This window comes from Leptosomus discolor, chromosome 6 (genome assembly GCF_034619465.1).
Source record: "Leptosomus discolor isolate bLepDis1 chromosome 6, bLepDis1.hap2, whole genome shotgun sequence".
In the NCBI taxonomy this organism is placed as follows: Eukaryota; Metazoa; Chordata; class Aves; order Leptosomiformes; family Leptosomidae; genus Leptosomus; species Leptosomus discolor.
In genome coordinates this window covers 46,659,339-46,679,476 of record NC_141396.1, presented here as the reverse complement: position 1 = coordinate 46,679,476, position 20,138 = coordinate 46,659,339, and the positions used below count along the sequence as shown (strand labels likewise).

Below are 20,138 nucleotides of genomic sequence, written 5' to 3'. Positions count from 1 at the left end.
AAGACAAGTCAAAGAAAAAAAGAGGGAATAATACCTGACTGCTCTTTGTATTGTAATAGAGATCTGTCTTCCATCTCCAGGTGCAGCTGGTAGGAATACAGGGCAGAAATCCTTTGCCCCTCTTCATATTCATATTCAGTTGCTAAGCTCTGTCATTTGAAGGAGGTCAAGCAGAATGACACAGCAGTTACTTTTTCTTCTCTTGCAGCCAAGGAAGAATGGTTCTTTTATGCTAGGTAGCTGAACTCTGTTTCCGTAACATTCCCTAGAGCCTGGTAATCAAATATGGCATTTGGAGGGAGAGGAATTGTAGATTTCACAGGAAGAACTGTAGGCTTTTGTGGGTTTCTTGTCCCCTTTCAAGTGTATCAGCAGGCTGCACTGCCACAGAAGGTTGAACACATCAAAACAACGCTCTGTGTACTCCCTCTTGGTGAGGATCACATCCACACTTCCCTTATCCACCCGACTCTTACATCGTTTTCTGAGTTTGGTGGGTTTTTTTTGTTTTGTTTTGTTTTGAACTAGATGGTGCTTTGGTTTTGCTTCTTTTACAGGCAAGCCCTCAGCAGGTTTTTCAACATGAAAGCTATTGTGTGGGGGAAAAATGATGGTCTTCCACTCAGCAGTGTCATGGTCAAACTGCTTTTCCATCTTGGTAATCAGATGATTTTCTGTTCTTAAGTGTATAATGTAGTACAAATACTTGCAGTCAAATAATAAATACACGACCTGTAAACCTCTTGTAATATTTTTGAACTTGGCTAAATACTTCTCTGTGTATATAATATGGGCACAAGTGCATGTGTACGTATGGTACCTGTCTGATACCACAAATTATTTCATATGAACAGTTTTCGTTGTTAAGAGAGCTTACACTCCTTCAAAACTGATGACTTCCGGTCTTCTGCCATCAAACAGATTTTTGCTGAAATGATGTAGTTTCCTTTGTAAAGGTTTGATGTAACTGCACTGTACCCCAAAAGCACAGTGCTTGTTCAGGCAGCAAGACAGAGTTCTCTCCCTTCTGAAAACTGCATGTTTCATGTGAAGAAGTGTTTTGCTTTTTCAGCTTCTGCTTCCTGTTTTGCAGTGATTCCTGATGCTCAAAAGGGCATAATTATTTTTTTTCTGATAGAGGAACTTTTGAAAACAGTGGGAGGTTTCTTGGTGTTAGAAAGCTGATACCTTTTCACCTCTAGAATTGAGATAAGGAAAAATTGGATGCAAGGTTAGTTGTGAGAGTTCATATTTCAGTTAGAAACAGAGTGGGTGTGCTGCTTACAGATGTGCTAAGTTCTGTATAAGCTTCTGTGAAAAGATGATCTCTGATGGTGTAATACATAATTTGGTCTTCTCTGAGTAATCCATTTCAGCCTTTCAGGCCATGTAAGTCTAGGAATCCAGAATGGTAATGGAACCACATTTATGCACTACTTGAGCATTATCAAATCTGTCTGTCCTAATGTGGACTATTTAGTGTCCTCTGCAGAGTGCTTTGTTACTGCACAACAGGAGAGAGATTAGTCCAGAAGATTAGATTTCATTCTCTTCCATGACAAACAGGTATGAGATCTGTAAAATCTTACTTTTTAATGTAAAGCTTGAAACTTCATATGGCACTATGAAGTGAGGGCTAAGTTAAGTTTTGATTAAGGTTTGATTTAGGGCTCTCTGAATAAAACTAAATATCCCACACTGGTTGTGTAATACATTAAGATATAAATTGTAATTCATCTGAAAGGACATTTTCATTCAGTGTATGTTCACTGAAGATGAGTTAATATTCCAGGGAGAGCTTTACATTTCACACTTCCAAAACATTTCTGCTTAGATTCCTTCTGCCTGTCTTTGATTTCTATACTTCTCTCCCACACCCTTGACATCTGGCAGCATGAAAAGGCAATTCCCACACATCCAGCTGGAGGAGAATCCAGAATGGATCCCATTTTCAATTTTTGTAGTGTGGCAGCAGTTCATGGGATCCTTCTGTTCACCCTGCCAGCTGTCTGAGTTTGATATTCCCTTTTCCTTTAAACAGTTAGTGAGCAGAAAGTGGGAGGGAAATTTTCAGGGGACTCAACAGTTGGAAGTGTTAATGGCTCCCTTGGCAGGCATTGTTTCAGTTATTCAGTGTGGTCCCCTAGAGCAGGTTTTGATACACTTCAGAGGATTTTATATCCATCAGACAATAAATGTCATTAGTAAAATTATGTGCAGTCATGTACTTGATCCTGGTTGATGCTATCCTTCCACCATTGCTCAGATTTGTTATACCCACTATGCAAATAAATAGCTGCTCAGAAATCAAAGCACAGCTTCCATGAGAAGAACTTGTAGGCTTCTCTCTCTAATGCAAATGGGCAACAGTTGATGTTCAGTAAATGTGAGTGAGTTCAAATTATAATTGATGGTGTGTGGGTACTGTAACATGTTACCATAACCTTCATTTTACTGACTCTTTCCATTTGTGAGGAAGCCTAGAGCAAAAACCTGCCTATTCACATTTTAAGGAGGAATTGCAGCGTCCTGTGGTAGACTGTGGCCCCATCAGGACCGAGGATGCCTCAGGCTGGCTTTCAGACATCTTTTGCCTTCATAAATAAAAAAATGTGGTGCGATGTGCAAGGAAATGAAAGGCATATTTTACTCTGTTTTCTCAGCTGAGACATGCTGCCGCATAGGTGGAATGTTAGCCAAAAAAGTCAATTGGCAGTAAGGTTTGTTTGTCAGTGACACCAAATCCTGACTGCAATTCATATTCTCCAGAGCAGGATGCCGTGTGATTTGGTTATGTCCCAGTTGCAATACTAGTAGAAGAAATGGGGATATGTGTAAGTATTATGATGCACCAGTTACCGCTAGATACATAGGCTAAACTCTTTGGACTGTATGGCTACCACTGAAGACTAATTCCAAAATAATAGCAATAGCAGTTTCTACTATAATCCATGTAAAATGAATGGGGGAACTCCTTTTGGATCTGAACTCCCAGAGCAGTTCCTAAGACATAGTGTAATGTAGAAGATGTATGTGGAAATACGTGCATTAGAGCCTGTAGGGATGAGTTGAAGACTTCGTCTTTTAGAAACTGTAGTAAAAAAAAAAATAAAATCATTTTAGCAATGCAGATAAGTCAATAGTTCTGCCAAAGCAAAACCAACCAGCCAAGCCCCTCACCACTTGGTATCAACTGTGCTCCAAATATACAATCCCTTCTCCTTTAGTCCTGTTTAGTAATTCTTTTGTCCTTAGGTTGCAAAAGAGTGTTTAATGTATTAAATCTGCTTTTGTGAGGAAAATGAGTGAATTAAATAGAAAAGATTTTGTAGTTGAGTATTAAAACCATTTTTTTTTTTTTGTCAGTTGCACTACATTTAACTGGTTTAGATTATTCTGTCCTCATCATCATAACCCTGAAGTTATTTTTAGGGTTTTGAAAACATTTTAGGATCCAAAACTTGGGACAAATAGCACTCCAGTTTTTGGGTTAGAAGCCAAATAGTTGAGGTAGTTCTATTTTTACAGTGGTGTAGTAAGAACTGGTCAGTGGGATCTGGAAGGGGATTAAATGATTTGCATTTTAAGTGAATTAAATTGTAAGTAAAGTAGATTCTTGTAACTGCCCATAAAATTCTATGTCAGGTATAGAATTTGTAGTTTTTAAAAATCCTGAAAACAACTGTTCATAGAAGTTAGATGAAGACCAATAATTGTAGTCATTCATTCTGAATTGTAATTTTGAGTTCACTTCCATTTTATCCTGTTTTTTTAATTCCTGTTTTTTTACTGTGACAAAGCACAGTATGATGTGTATTTAATACTTTACAACTCTGATGCTTTACAACTACAACGTGTTAATGATCGTAAAGGCTTTTGAGCTGTGACTCAGTATCCTCCACCCAGTGTTCCTCAGTAGAAATGATGCTTTAAGGAATATCCACAGGCATGTCTTGGCAAAAATCTTCCCTGTATTGTCCTGTTTTGGTGAAGAGGATGGATGTTCAGCTGATTTTCCTTTCTTTTAACATTGACAGGAGAAAACAGGACATCCTTGCTTTCTTTCATTTTTCTCTAGACTCTGATATTTAATACCTGCTTGCAGACATGACTTCTGAAGACTCTGCTAGCCAGGCTTTCCCCGAGTGTAGCCCTTTTGTGCAGTTCCTCTGAAGGGGAAGAAAGCAGTAGCACTTTTATCTAAAGGAAAAATGTCCAAGAGACTAGGCTTTTTTGCAATAAAGAGATTTAGATCCTTTAGAGAGGCCAGAATGGACCTCAAGAAATAGATTGCCCTCAAAAAGAATGTCAGTGAATTGACTGATGACCATTTCTCAAAATATGAAGAATTAAGGAGAAGGCTTGACTGACCAGACACATAGGCTATGATGTACTAGAGAGGCAGTTTGCCATCCATTCTTCCACTGCACTAGCTAGTGCTTCCCAGGTTCCCACTCCATCTACTATTAGATGTATGATTGACTTATACAACAAAGACCAGTGTAGCCAATATTAATGTTATTGACTGTTCATACAAATCAGGAATTTTGGAATAGGTGAAATTTTTGTGAGTACATTTGCTTTCTGGAGCAGCTGAAATATGAAAGAGTTCCCCTCTAAAATGAAAACAAATTACAAATAAAATGCAGGATTTAATGTGGCATGAACACATTAGATACTCTTTTTGTTGTCATTCCTTTCAAAGTTTGTTTTCTTTGACATATGCTAAAGAGCTGTATGTGATCTTCTGTTGTAATTTCATTCAAATCAAATTTTTATTTCTTATCCTGAAACTACTGTTAAGAGTTATAATTGCATGATTCTGCATTCCCCACAATAATCTACTTCAGTTTATGTGGTGGTTACGTATATTTAGGCTTAATTATTGTTAGCTGATAAAATGGTGTTATAAAATAATGGTGCTTAAAAGAGTCTATTAATCTTAATCATGACACTAATGAAGTTTAGTTTAAGATCCTTTGTAAGTAATCTTGTGAGTAGCGACATTTTTTTTTTTTTTTTTTGCATTGTGGATAATTAAGGTTAGTTATTTTAATAAAAAATAAATAATTTTGTTGATTCCACCCTGCCCCACCTCAGGTTTTTTTTTAAGGATTGGAAGATCACATAGTTTATTTCTTATATCTTTATAATTTAGGTTATGGAAACTTCCTAAGCCTGTAATGTTCTGAATTTGCCACTGACTCCAAGTAGTTCAGAGCTTCAATTCTAATGAGGTCATTGAGCATGGCAGATATTTATTAGCACCCCGTGTGAATTAGGCCATACTTTCAGGTTGTTATTTCAACAACCTAATTATATCTGGGTTTGATATTCCAATTTACTAACTAATACTGACTCCTGTAATGGATAGGGTGCAGACAGTCTGCTGCTTCTGACAGCACCGCTGAGAGCAACAAGCCTGGTAGCTCAGACATCCATGAAAGCAGCCTAACTGACGAGTAAAGGGCAAGAAAAAGAGAAAGAAAAAAAAAAAAGGAAAAGAAATGAAGGGAAAGTTACTGTTATCAGAGAAAATGCCAAGACGCTTTACCATGTTGTTCTCTACTGTTCTAAAAACAGCACTATTCTGTATCAGGTCTCGCCATCTGCAGTCTTCAGGTTAGTGCTCTTTATATGCTTATGCAGCCTGACCTATTCACAGTAAAATTGACTGTGCTGTGCTGCTCCTTCTGACTAGAAAATAATAAAACTCTATAATAGATAAGTGATAATCAGTTTAGAGTATGTGTTTCTATTTTCTAGCTTATTTGAAAAGTTAACGCTGAGCAATTTAACTTTAGAGCTGGCTGGGAATTTTTCAGTGTTCTTCATCAGAAGATAGCAGTTGAATGCCAGACTTCTTTATAGGAATGCATCACTTGTGATTCATGTCTCAATGCCAACCCCCTCCATTTCATTCATTTTTGAGATTGATAAGGTTATAGCTTGACATTTTTGAAACAAAGAATCCAGCTTTATGTTGAAATACATTTGATTTTGAAGAGTCACGTAAGTTATAATAAATATTGGAAATTATCAAAATTAAACCTAGATCTTTTGAATGAATGGCATAAAATTGTTTCTTTACCTGATTTTTAAGATTTCTTTTTGCATGAACCTTTGAGATTGTTTTTCTTTTCATCCCAGTTTGGGATAGGAGCATTCTTGACAATCAGTTCTGCACTGGAAAATTATTACTGAGGCTTTCCTAATGTTATCTGTATCTAACATATCTGTACTCTTCTGCTTGTTCTCTTTACTCTTGTGACTGCTCTTTGGTCACGTCCTTCAGAGACTATCCCCTTGCTCTGTACCATGGGGATGCTGCAGAGTCTGTACCTCATCTCAACCTCTTCGCCATTTCTATCTCTGGGCAGTCCTTGTACACTCATTAAAGTCTTTAAGTTCTCTGATATCTTTTTTTACTGTCAAGTAAACAGCTCTTGCTGGCTTCATTAGGCTTAATCTTCTTTAACCTTTCACTATGACTTTTTTCAAATTCTGCGGAGACGTAAGATACAAATAAGTAGTGGAACAATGCATGCCACGTGCTAGCACACAGGGGCATTCTGCATTACATGGGATGCGTTGTTTGGAGCTGTATGCTGGGACATCTGGAGAGAAGCATCTGTGAGAGGCTCAGCTCTTTTGTGGTTTGAACTCAGCGGGAGCTTGCACAGAAGTGAGGTGCTTGTGGAGGCATACCTTGGGACAGCTGAGCTGATCTAGCAGTTTGCTAGCCTTCTACTGCTTTTGGCTGTGGGTACCTGGTACTGCCTCCTTCCTTGCACTGCTTCTGTCGCTGGTCTGATCCCTTGCTGAGCCAACTTAACTTGCCGAGCCAGCAGGAAAACAGCCTAGCTGAGAGGAGGAGAAAGGGTGGTAGGAGTGTTAGATTGCCTCAGCCAGCTCATGGAGCATCAAGCTCAGGTAGGCAGTGAGGATCAGGGATGGACTGCCGATATCCTCTTTGAGATGTATCACCTCATGACTCCTCCTGAGTTATTCCAACACTCATAACTTCAGCAGAGAATGATGTTTAGCACATCATCTTTAAAAGCCTGCTGAAAGCTCATCTGTCATAGTAGTCAAGCTACTCTAGACCTGCACTTCCCCACTACTTTGACAATGTTTTCTGCTGCACAGGACATAGCTGAGTAATTTCAAAGGGAAGGGCAAAAGAGAGAAGGCACTGAAAGTTATGGGAGAGGCTTTCTAAAGTAAGACCATGACGGCTGCTCTGGGTGTTGTAACCTGTGGAAAATAAAGCAGCAGCAAGGCAAAACGGGGGAAGGACTGCAATATATGTTTGTATTGAGTTTGTGTGGCAAGGTTTTGGTAGCAGGGGGGCTACAGGGGTGGCTTCTATGAGAAACTGCTAGAAGCTTCCCCTGTGTCTGATAGAGCCAATGTCAGCTGGCTCCAAGTTGGACCTGCCACTGGCCAAGGCTGAGCCCATCAGCAATGGTGGTAGTGCCTCTGGGATAACATATTTAAGAAGGGGGATAAAAAACATGTGCAATTGCAGGTGGAGAGAGGAGTGAGAATATGAGATGAACAACTCTGCAGATACCAAGGTCAGTGAAGAAGGGGGAGGAGGTGCTTCAGGTGCCAGAGCAGGGACTTCCCCTGCAGCCCCTGGTGAAGACCATGGTGAGGCAGGCTGTCCCCTTGCAGCCCGTGGAAGTTAACAGTGGAGCAGATACCCACCTGCAGCCCATGGAGCAGGTGGGTGCGCACAAAGGAGGCTGTGACCCCGTGGGAAGCCCATGCTGGAGCAGGCTCCTGGTAGGACCTGTGGAGAGATTTGCTGGCAGGGCTTGCGACCCTGTGGGGGACCCACGCTGGAGCAGGGGAAGAGTATGAGGAGTCTTCCCCCTGCGGAGGGAGGAGTGCAGAAACAATGTGTGGTGAACTGACCACAATCCCCATTCCCTGTCCCTCTGCACTGCTGTGGGGGAGGAGAGAGAGAAATTGGGAGTGAAGTTAAGGCCAGGAAGAAGGGAGGTGTGGGGGTAAGGTGTTGTTAAGATTTGGTTTTATTTCTAATTACCCTTCTTTGATTTGATTGGTAATAAATTAAACTAATTTTCTGAAGTCGAGTGTGTTTTGCCCGTGACAGTAATTGATGAGTGACCTCCCTGTCCTTATTTTGACCCACAACCTTTTGTAGTATTTCCTCTCTCCTGTCAAGCTGAGGAGGGCAGTGATGAGTGGCTTTGGTGGGCACCTGGCATCCAGCTAGGGTCAACCCACCACAATGTGGAGCAACATGGTTCCCATCAGCAGCTTCATCTGTTTTGAGCAAGCTAGTCACAATGTCAGTAACACAAAGACGTATGATAACTCTGTATTCTGGCTCTGTTGCAACTTTTGGGCTCCTTAGAAAATATACAGCTTGATCATCCTCTTACAGATACTAGAATTAAGCACGTAATAATCATCATCTTTCTTTTTACTTGCTGCTCTCTCATGTTGTTGTTATTACAAAATGTTGCAATATTATTAGTGAGTTCTCTGAAGTGTTAGTAGCCTGGTAGTGAAAACATGAGTTGAGATAACATCAACACATAAAGTGAAATAAATGCTTAAAACTGCATGATGTCTGCAAGAAAAAATGAAAATGACATGTATTGTAATAAACAGCAAAAATGCAGTAGTTAGCAGTGGGGATACATTGTTTTTACCATGGATTATCAAGATTCTGCTGAACAAAAGAATGAAAAAGAATTTATGGTTTTGATAAAACATTATATCGTGGAACCTGCCCTTTAAATAATTTTTTCGGCATAAACTTTTTTTTTACCTTGTAGTTACACAATGCTTCCTTAATTATTCCTTTCCTGTTTCCACACTCTGACCTTTTCCTTTCCCAGTCCTTCTCAAAGCATGTCCTGATTGGTACACACTCTGCAGACCCCATTGTCTGCTGCAGCAAGTTGGTACTCGCTATCATTCTTTCAAATCCTTCTTTTTCTTTGAGGCTTCCTCTCCGTTTGCCTTTTATCATGTTCATTCATTTTTCTCTTTCTTTTCTCTGAGGAAGCCCATAAAGGTATACTAAGAGGAATATGATAAATTCCTTCAAGTAGATAATTTAAAATAAATATCTGGCTGCTTGGTAGGTAGGACAAGAAAAAAGGTAAGTTTTGATACATCAGAATGCATCTGGTAAAGTCTTAATGCAACAAGGAAGAACATCCACCTGTAGTTCTGGGAGCAATGGTCAGCCCTCATCTCCCTCACCAATAAATCTGGCTTCAGCTAAATGAATTTCATGTTCCACTGCTGTTTTATGGTTCCTGTAGGTTAGCTAAAACCATTGCTTTTGCTGCTGCTGCAGTCAGTGATGTTGTAGAACGTTATACTTTGGTCTGAGCCACGAGATTGCAATTAACTGTGGGCGATGATGATGAAGAAAAGTCAAGCTCTTTTTCTGCATTGTTTAATCTCACCTTGAATTACCTGTATGTCACCAGAAACACAGCTGAGATCTGTTGTCTCTTCACTAATCTGCTTATTTATGTGATTTCCGAATAGACAACCAGCTGGAGATTTCTTAACTATTTTTTTTAGATGGTGAAAACTATTGATCATTTTTTTGCAGCCCTACTACAGTGTTCTTTTAATGGAAAAGGTGGAATTATTCAATCCAGTGTCTTCAACACTGATATGTGCTGATATATATGCTCATTTATATGACACCTAAATAAAGGACTAGAATACAATTAGCAAAGCTAATTCTAGAATTTCCTTCTTTTTGTTTGTACAGAATCTTTTTCTAATACTTCAGCTTCTAATGCTTCCCAAAATTTCTCCTGCTTTGGAAGAAATGCTTTATTTCCCTGGGCTTAGGTTTTCCATTGTTGCAGGTAAAATAGCAAACAAGTTCTCTGAGACAGTTTGACAGAATTCTCTCAGCTTGCAAGAAGCTGATTGTGAAAGAGAGAAGCATGTCTCAGACCTGCTGCTGACAGTTGTCACGGAAGTGGGAGGCACAGGTTATCCTCCCCAAAATAAGCCTGTTGATTTGGAGGCTATCATGAAGCTGACCATCTGTAGTCTTCCTGTGTTATGCTGACGAGGGGTGATTGGTAGGAACTGAAAAAGATCTGTTTTGAGGAGAAGGAATCAAGAGTAAAAAGTTTCTACCAGTGTCTTCACTTCTCTCAGGAAGAGGAGAGGGATTTCAGGGTGTCTGCCCTTGCCAGGGACCAGGGAAAAGCCACCAGCCCTTTGTCACTGCAGAGCAGGCAGGGTGCTGACTGAGCAGTGGCCAATGTGGGCTTGTGATACTACCTGTTAAGTTAAAAAGTTCAATCTGTTCTCAGTTTTCAACCCACATGACAAATTTACCACTAGTATAAGGAGATGAGATTCTGTTTGCTTCTGTGGACTGACCTGTGTTTATGCTGGTGGTGAATTAGGCAAAATATATTCATTCCGGCTTGTTCGCAGAACCTTTGATTAAATTACGTTTTTCTCTGTTTTCTCATAAAGGGCTACATCTGGTCATGTAGGAATAGCTTGTAACAACACTGAAACATAAATTATTTGATGAACTACTTAGGACTGTACACTTAATGCATGATAATCCTCTGAACATGTTAACGAGCAGCAATTCTCTGATGATTAAACTGCTTTAAAATATCTTTGTACTCATATGTCATTAGAATGAACTTGGCACTTCTAAAACTTCCATTATTCATCATGTTCCAGTGTTGCATCTGACTGTATTGCTTTAATTTCACTCACTTAAAGCAATTTATTCATTACAGTAGTTTGAAACATGTTTTTCTAAATCAGAAAAACCCTAGTTACATATACAGCGTTACTTATCTTTACAAGTATAGTAGAGCAAAAAAAAAAAAAATCCTAAATTGTAATTACATAGTGTATTTAAATATGCTAACTAAAATGAAATTGATATTTTAAGGAAAAGCTTTGTTGAAATCAATGATATAGTTATTTGGGGAAGCAGGACAGGTAAACCACCTTGCTGAAAGCACAAAGTTGACATTTCTTTCTGAAATAGTTCAGCAAACATTTTCTCAGTAGTCCTTTTTCACATGCATTTATTGTCCTGATCACTCAAGAAACAGAGAAAGGCAGTCTTATTACTGCAAATGTGAATACTACTTTATATTTTTTTTTAATGCTTTTTTTCTGCTTGTCCTGTTGGTTTTTTTTTTTTCATTTTACAAGTCCTGAGTCCTTCCATACATTGTGAACCCCTTGAAATCCTACATTAGCTTTGTTCCTGTTTTGAATCTGTGTGATGGGTGTACCAGATGTGGTTCTTCACTTCCTAGCAAGCCTGTAAGATGAATCTCACAAAGTATTGCACTGCTGATTGACTTAATCTTTTAAGATTTTTGACTCATGGGCTGCATGGGTTCCATCTCCTGTAAGCAAAAGACGGCTTTTGTCAGAGGAGTTAGACAGAATACTGGCTAAACGGACCACTTGAAGAAGTATCAACAGGAATGCATTTTCTTTTCAGTGTAGCTAAATTAATTTCCTGTTGAACTAGTAAAATTTTGTTAAATAACAGTGAGAAATGGGCTAATGACCTCCATACAAGCCAGAAATCTTTGTTCTCAGAGCACATGACAGTCTTGCAGAACATACACAGGTATGTGGTGACTAAACTTTTAATCGTTAGATTTTGAAAGCACTTCAGTCTCTTAATTTTGCTTTAAAAATGCTTCTTGGGCTTGCTGGTAAAACGGTGTGTGGTCACCTGTGCTGTGCTTATTTCTCACAGATTTTTGATCAAATGTGTTTTTAACACATCCTAATTCAGTCTGTTGCTGAAATAGGATGTTTGAACAGCTATAGAAGGTTTACAGATACTTTCCTAGTAAGCAGTAGAGGCAGAGAGTCCTTGTTGATTGTCTTTCAACAGCTCTTGGTGCAGTAAAAGTCAACATATGAATGATTATCTTACAGAATTGTTAAACTGATGTAATTGTTAAAATAATGTGAATAGAACCATAGAACAGTTTCAGTTGGAAGAGACCTTCAAGATCATAGAGTCCAACCTTTGTCCTAGGTCTATCAACGCCACTAAACCATGTCCCTAAGTACAACATCTACCCGTCTCTTAAACACCTCCAGGGGTGGTGACTCCACCACCTCCCTGGGCAGGCTGTTCCAACACCTGACAACCCTTTCAGTAAAGAAATTCTTCCTAATATCCAGCCTGAACCTTCCCTGGTGCAGTTTAAGGCTATTTCCTCTTGTTCTGTTGCTTGTTACTAGGGAGAAGAGACCGACCCCCTCCTCGCCACAACCTCCTTTCAGGTAGTTGTAGAGAGCGATAAGGTCTCCCCTCGGCCTTCTCTTCTCCAGGCTAAACAGCCCCAGATCCCTCAGCCGTTCCTCATACGAGACATGCTCCAAATCCTTTACTAGCTTGGTAGCCCACCTCTGTACCCTCTCCAGCACCTCAATGTCCTTCTTGTAGAGAGGGGCCCAAAACTGGACACAGTACTTGAGGTGTGGCCTCACCAAAGCCGAGTACAGGGGAATGATCACCTCCCTGCTCCTGCTGACAACACTATTCCTGATACAGGCCAGGATGCCATTGGCCTTTTTGGCCACCTGAGCACACTGCTGGCTCATATTCAGATGGCTGTCGATCAACCCTCCCAGATCCCTCTCTGCCTCCAGCGACTCCTCCCCAAGCCTGTAGCACTGCTGGGGGTTGTGGTGGTTGAAGTGCAGGACCTGGAACTTGGCCTTGTTGAAACTCATGGAATTGGCCTTGGCCCAGCGATCCAGCCTGTCTAGATCCCTCTGTAGAGCTTCCCTACCCTCAAGCAGATTGACACTTCCACCCAGCTTGGTGTCATTTGCAAAGCTTGGTGTCATCCGCAAGTATAAAATATATGCGAAAGAGATGAAAGTGGTGAAAGGAGGGTACTGAAAGAGGTAGACTCGGAAAGATTTCAGTAACCATTGATCTCTCGCTGGCTAAGAATGTTGATGGAATCAGAATAAACTTAAACTCAACCGTGGGCTCATTTTCTTACATTTCTGTCTATTCCTGTGAATCACAGTCCTTTTTTCTTGGCCCCATAAATAAGAGTTAGCTTGCAATGAGTTAGGAATTAATTGCAGAGAATTTCTGCTGAAACATTTCAAAACTGTATTAGTATATAGCTTTTTAAATCAATCTTTCCTTAAAAAAATGCAGTTTATGGAACATGATATTTAGTGCGTCATTTATGGCAGTATCAAAACTGAGTTAGTCGTGTCTCAGGCTTTTTGCATGCCATTTTATGGTTAGACTTCTATGTTAAGCTTTTCCTTCCAACTAACCTTGATAGTGTTTGTGGCTATATTGCTATAGCTTTGGCGACATCTATGTGTGGTTTAACCTATGGAAAGCCTTAATTTATATGTGGAAGTCGTTCTGAACTGTTTCATAGTGAGGAATTGTTATTTACAATGCAAATAATCTACGGTTTCTACAAAATGCTAGATAAGGACTTTTTTTTAAAACTTAAATTAATATGTCTCCATTTCTTTACCACACAGCCCCTGTTCTCCCTGGGGCATATCAGCAAAGCCAGTCCCAAGGATATGGATACATGCACCAGACCAGTATGTCATCCATGAGGTCCATGCATTCACAGCCTCATTCAGCAAGTCTGGTGAGTATTTGTTTTAACAAATGATTTATTTTAAACAAATTATTTTATTTTTCACAACAGCAACATTATCAGCTGTTGTGAAATCTTTTAAATATGCGTGAATTGATCCCCTTGAATTGTATAGTTGGGCTATTTGACTGGCCTAGTGACTGAGGGCAGCGACAAGAACTTTTCTGTCAGAATGCATTAAAAAGAGTCATTTGTGATCTCCAGAAGGCAGAGAAATAACTGAATCTTCTACCTACTAAAACAATAGGGAATGCTTGGACAGTATTTCACAGGCTGAGCTTTGATGTTATGCTCTGTGATGAATTCAGGCTCCTAGTGCTGGATGAAAACCACTGTTTTCTTAAGATCACTCTGTTGGTTTAAATGTGTTTAAAATTTTTTGACTTGCTGATTTTGTACTAGCAGGCTTTGTGCCCATCTATATTGTTCATCTCTGCTTGTATAAAGCTAGCTTAGACTCTGTATTGGTGTGCCTTTTCTGATTCAGCAGAAGTCAGGGACCCACTTGTGCCTGATCCAAATCAAGCTCTACTGCTAGGTGATGGAGAAGAAGCTTTACCATGAAACCATGGCCACAGTCATGAAGTTCTTAATTGTGGTGGATGGGAATGTAAAGCCGGAGTGAATATTTTGTTTCAGAAGTAACTGGTCATGGAATGAGAGCTGAATGTGTATTCAGCTGGGGTTTTTAGGAAATTGAGCTTTTTTCTTTTTGAACTCTTTATATATAAAGTTCAGTTTTAATGGTTATCATTTTTTTTTGTTGTATCACTGCCTAGAGATTTCACAATTTGGATCCAGCCACCTTTTACCTTGAAATTATTGACTTGTAATTTTGAATTTTAAACTCTTTTGGGTGGATGTATCTTTACTGCCTCTGTCACCTTTCACCTTTTTTTTAGAGATGAAGAATTATTTAATTATGAATGAAACTTAGAGCTTGCTGAGCTGAAAAAAACCTGTTTGTAAGATTAGCTGAAACATGTATTTTTCTTTAAGACTGAAACTCCGTGGCATTTTATATCGTAAAGATCATGCTATTCTGGGAGGTTTGGGTGCTTTCAGGCTTGCCAGTTTCTCATCTGCTTGTGGGCTGAGGGGGATACTTTGCTGGGTAGTCTGGGATACAGATACCTGCATCTTTGGGTGAGCTAATAACCTGGAAACTCTTTGGACATCTGCCTGACAGCTGTGAGGCAGCCAATACTGCATCAACCATTAATTTCCAAAGATATCGCAAGGCACTTGGGGAGCTGGCTGCTTTCTGAAAGGACCAGAGTCCAAAAAGTGGGGGACCTAAACCCCTGGGCTTTGCCAGCAGATTTGCTAGTCAGTGGGGGGAAAAGCAGCCTTCAAATCCCACAGATAGAGAATGGAGATGCTTGCAAATCTCAAAATGCACTTAGCAGCCTTCACAGCTATCGGGGCGAGTAGATGGCTACTATTTCCCTGGTATCTCTGTCTCCCAGTGGCTTACCTGGTGGGCTAACTGTTGAAACAATATCATTTCAATCATCTTTTGCCTCTCCTTCCAGAATCGGGAATGCAAAGATAATAGGAAAAGGAAGGGAGTGAACTTAAAGCATTTAAAAAATAAAGGATTGGCTGAGCGTCTCCTTTCAACTGGATTTCTTATACCTTCTGTGAAACTGTTGTCATTTGACATTCTTTCAAGTGACAATAGCTGTTTATTGTGGGGAAAAAGTGAAGCAGCAAACATCTTGTTGCTGTTAAAAACTGAGTGGGTTTCCTTGAAGACAATAAAACCCAAACTTTTCCAGGGGAGAAAATCCAAGGACCACTGGTGTGGTGCTGACTGCTAATTTGACTGTCTGGTGAGGAAGACCTTGTGATCTTATCACTCTCCAAGGTGATGATTGTGCTCCAAGAGAGGCATCTCAGATGCAGCTAGAAACCTATCGTGCTACCTTGTCTTTCCACCTTCACATCAAAAGACAAATCTCTTCTTTAGTTTGTGCAGTGTATCCAGGTGTGCTGGGTGTGCTACACTCAGCCATTGGGATGGCACAAGGGGTTCCCAGAGTGTGCTGGGGGAGACCTCTGGCTGGGGATGTGTTTAAATGCAGCAATTTGCACAGATTGAAGATGGAAGGCAGCCTTGGAGCACTTTTTAAATGCAGTGTGGACATGCCATAGGAGACCTGACAAACTTCCGTAATGTTAGGTTCATTGCTTTTAGCTGCCTGTTCGTTTCTGGGCTTAGAGCAGTGCTGCCAGAGATGCAGCTGTGTCTGGTTAAGCCAGGCAGAGGGAAGAAAGACTTAAGAGAAGAAATTAAGAAGGGGAAGAGACAGGAGGAAAGACATCCCAGCCCAAATACTGGTCTCAAAGCATAAGCAGTTTTTGACTCTTAACGAAAAGCAACAAAGGTGACAAAGTCACCCTTAAGTGCCCGAGTTTGACCAGGTGTAAAACCTACTCCTCTCAGCCAATTTGTTGCAATGTTACTAAATCAGGGTCCCCAAAAGACATAAATTCATTTTATAATCATGTCCACCAGTTTCCTATACTGTGAAACAGAAATTTTCTAATTTCTAAATTTTTAAATTCTGGTTTATTTAACTTTGAGCATGATCCTAACACAGTCTCTGGTTAGATTTTTTTTTCCTGGATGAATTGTATTATTTTCTGATTCTTAGCTTTTGCTCACTGTCTAAGAGCAGTTTTTCATAATGGGCTGAATTAAATTGTTGCTCAGAGTATAGGATGCTTTATAACACACTCCTGAAGGCTGTTTACCTCTTTGGAAGATAAATGAGTGTGTTCTCACATCTTTATATAACTAAAAGTGGTAGGAAAACAAAACCTAGGTTGCAGATTGGCTTTCCTTGATAGCTGGTCTGTGTGAAGGACGCTGCGACAGGTACTTTTCCTTGCAAGGAGCAATCCATAGAATAAGTATAAACTGGTGGATGAAGTGGAAATATGCATCTGTCAGCTCACATCTGGCTGGGGAGCTGGGAATATGAGCTAGACTTCGTATGCACAAGACTTACTGTTCTAAGCAGTAGCTGCAAGTTAGACCTTTGAGGAGGTGGGAGATAAGTGAGTATTTGACTGTTTTACAAAACCCTAACCTTTTCTTACACCCTTTTGTGCTCTTAGTATCTGCTAAACTCACTACTGTCAGAGGAATAATTCACTAAAATGCATTTTAAAAATCCCTGCTTTGAATCCTTTAAGCATTGTATTTCTCAATTATATAGCCCAGACTACACTCTGAAGTGATAATTAGGCATTAAATACTAACTGGATTATTATGGAGATTTCTCCTGACAGCCATTTAGCACCTAATTAGGTGTTAAGGCCATAAATTTAGGTTTCTCAGCAGCATTTAGGACCTAATAAATTTTTTTAAAAGTTTGAAATTACCAGCTTGTCTTCACAACTGTGCCACCACAGTGATGTAGTCAACTTGCCTTAAAGGAGACAGGAGTAGTATGGGCTATACCATAATGTTCTAAGGGGTAGTGAGCATCCTTCTGGGTGAGCAAAACTTCTTTGTTTTTTTCCAATTATATGTTAGTTTAATAAATAATTTAATTTCTTCCCCCAGTCTTTGCCCATTTAAAGGATACATATAATCATGGCACAGAGGAAAATCTATTCTCTGCCTTATGCCAGATACGGACTTATTACCATTTTTCTTAAATGGAGATTTTTTTTTTTAAATACATTGTTTAAAGGACTAACTGATGCCGAGCTTGTTGTAATAGGATATTTTTCACTGTTTTTTTGTTTGGTTTTTGTGGGTTTTTTTTTTTTTTTTGAGTTAGCTTCAAGGCTAAGTAGAGAGATCAGTTGAAATAGCTGGAAAAAATAAGATTCTCAAAGGCAGAGACCATTCCTTAGGGTCTTTTGACAGCTAGTTCTCCAGTTTGTGAATCTTTAAGGGATTTTTGGTGATTGGAACCATTCCAATTAGTTGCTTTGATGTAATGCTAAGCAGTTATGCTTTTTTTCATCACCTTCCATGAACAGTTGGAAGACATTAAGGAACCACCAAGAAACTACATACCTCTGGTTGAAAATTGCTCTTGGTCACAGCAAGCAGGGCAGCAAAATTATAGGCATGGCAGAGGACAATTATACAGAGGAAGACTCAAATACAGTTCAGAGTAGGCTTGTCAGGAAAGATAGTGTTCTCCAGGGTTTAACCAGGAGTTGATTTCTCTATAGTGTTTAATCTGCACTACCAGTGATAAAGGCAGAAGCAAGACAAAAAGTGTATTTCTAGCATGGGAACAGTAATAATGAATTGCCCTGTAGTGTTTTAATTAGGTGATCCCACATTTCCAGCATGTGACAAATGGCCTGCTCACTGCGTGTGGAGGAATCGCCATCTTTCCTGAAAATAATTTCATTAGAACTGCTCCAAAAACCCATATGTGAGATGGACTAAAACTAATCCAGAGTTGTTTTCCTCAGATGGGAAGCAGAACAAAGTTTTCTGTCTCTTAAAAGGTTTGGACAATAGTATTGGACATTAACTCAAACATTGATTGGTTTTACCTTTTTTTCTCTTTAAATCACTGTACCAGAAAAATTCAGCTAGGTGTGGTGACATATCAAAAATTGCTGGTAGGGAAATTGAATATTATCAGTAATGCTTGAGCTGCTTTTGACTTCTGTTGAAAGACAGGATAAAGAAAAGAAAGTACTCCTCGGAATTTTAAAATGAGCTAGTTTTGTTCTGCTGTTAAGGTACAAGGGGAGACTGTTCCCCCTGAGTTTGAAAATCCACTTTGAGTTCCAGTAAACGGTAGCATTTTATTGGTTAAGAGTAGAAATAAGTACTGTATTTAGAAAGGAAATAGGAATCTTGGCTTACAGTGGGTAGAGGTACAGAGAAATTTGGCTTAGCTGATGATAGGATGTGTTCTGTTTAGGTCAATCTTTGAATATGCAAAAATGAGTATTCATAAAAATTATTTTTGCAGACTTTTTGAAATCTTGTTTGTCCTTTTTTTTTCATTAGATAAGAATATATTCCCAGTTCTTAATTTGAGGTAAAATTCTAATGAAATGAAGGACTTTCAGTGAGATGGTAAAGTTAATTACCTGGATGAAGACTGTGTTTCTTTTCTGTAGTGAAGACGCAGGAGAAGCTGTTTGGGAACCATGCAAATAGGGAGCAGAGGCAGAGCTAGCCACGGCTGGATGAAATGAGCTGTTACTAGTGAATATGTGAAACAAGACGTGGTGAATGCCTTGAAATCTCTTTGTATGAGGACATTGGACAATGTGGGTTCATAAAAATAATTATTCTGATACTCAGAAAAAGGGGCTGTATTCACTGTATATTTGATAGGCTACCTGTTTCTTTTCAACAGGTAGCTTGTGATTTCTCTCTCTGCCTTGCTTTCTCTGTTCTTTTTCCTGCTCTTTGCGTTTTATTTGTGCAAAGAAGAGAAAGACTCTATCTCTGTTTAGGCTTGAGACTTTACAGCCTTGTTTTATTTCCTTCAACAGAGAACGTACAGAGCTATGTATGACTACAGTGCTCAAGATGAAGATGAAGTTTCCTTCAGGGATGGTGATTATATCATCAATGTGCAACCAATTGATGATGGCTGGATGTATGGTACTGTTCAGAGAACTGGGAAAACAGGAATGCTTCCAGCAAATTATATTGAGTTTGTTAACTAATTTTTGTCTCTAGTCCTTTGAGCTTTATTATGATTTACTCAAAATCTAATCTTTTAGAAAAAGTCAGAAGAATCTTTTAAGAGTACATGTTCATTACTTTATCACTGCTATAACAGTCTGCATTCTCACTCAGAATCCAATTTAAAGTCCTTTAAAGTAAAGAAAAATAATCAACAAGAAGCTCAGAGCTTTGAAAACAGCATTGCTTATAGTAGTGCTTTCTCAAAATGAAAAACATATATGGAAGCCTGGTGCTGCCAGTCCTATAAAGATTTCAGTCAGTTAGCTGTCAAAGGGAAATACCTTCTTCCTACACCTCAAGGATATTATTTCTCTTTATAATAACAACCATAAAATTGATTCACTTCTTATGGCGCTCTGAAGTCACAGGAGGTTAACATGCTGAGTTTGAACACATCTTCAAATTACTAGGGAGGTGTTTAATGTTTGAGCAGTTAGCTTCCTAATAAAAATAAAAATGTTGAGTAGATAATTCAATCACTTGAAATAACGACAAGTAACATGCTATTAAAAATAACAAAACAAATAAAAATCACTACTGCCCAGCAGCCTTAGCGTAAACAGGTCTATTTTGACAACAAAAATTTCCTGACTCTTGCATACCTGCATTTATTCCTGGATTATCCATTTTCTCTTATTTCCAACAGTGACCACTTCTGTCAGCTTTGCCCACATACCAGTCCATCAGTTAGATCCATGCCTGGATTCATGGTTCTTCGGTGTCTTTTCCAGAGAAAATTCCTTGCAAAGACTATCTAGAGTATAAAACCTGTC

At 39.3% G+C, this 20,138-nt stretch overlaps 1 protein-coding gene across 6 annotated transcripts in view; it reads left to right on the top strand.

Moving 5' to 3' along the window:
• Positions 1 to 19,343, top strand: part of NEBL (nebulette) — a 262,002-nt gene extending 242,659 nt beyond the window's left edge. For 4 of the 6 annotated variants that reach the window (XM_086466535.1, XM_086466533.1, XM_086466531.1 and 1 more), the window contains 2 exons: positions 13,549 to 13,664; positions 19,167 to 19,343. In XM_086466535.1, the coding sequence (XP_086322661.1) occupies positions 13,549 to 13,664; positions 19,167 to 19,343 (293 nt within the window). Of the gene's footprint in view, positions 1 to 13,548; positions 13,675 to 19,143 lie in introns of all 6 variants that reach the window. The other 2 variants (XM_086466536.1, XM_086466534.1) reach the window with 2 other exon arrangements.
• Positions 19,344 to 20,138: the final 795 nt, after the last annotated feature.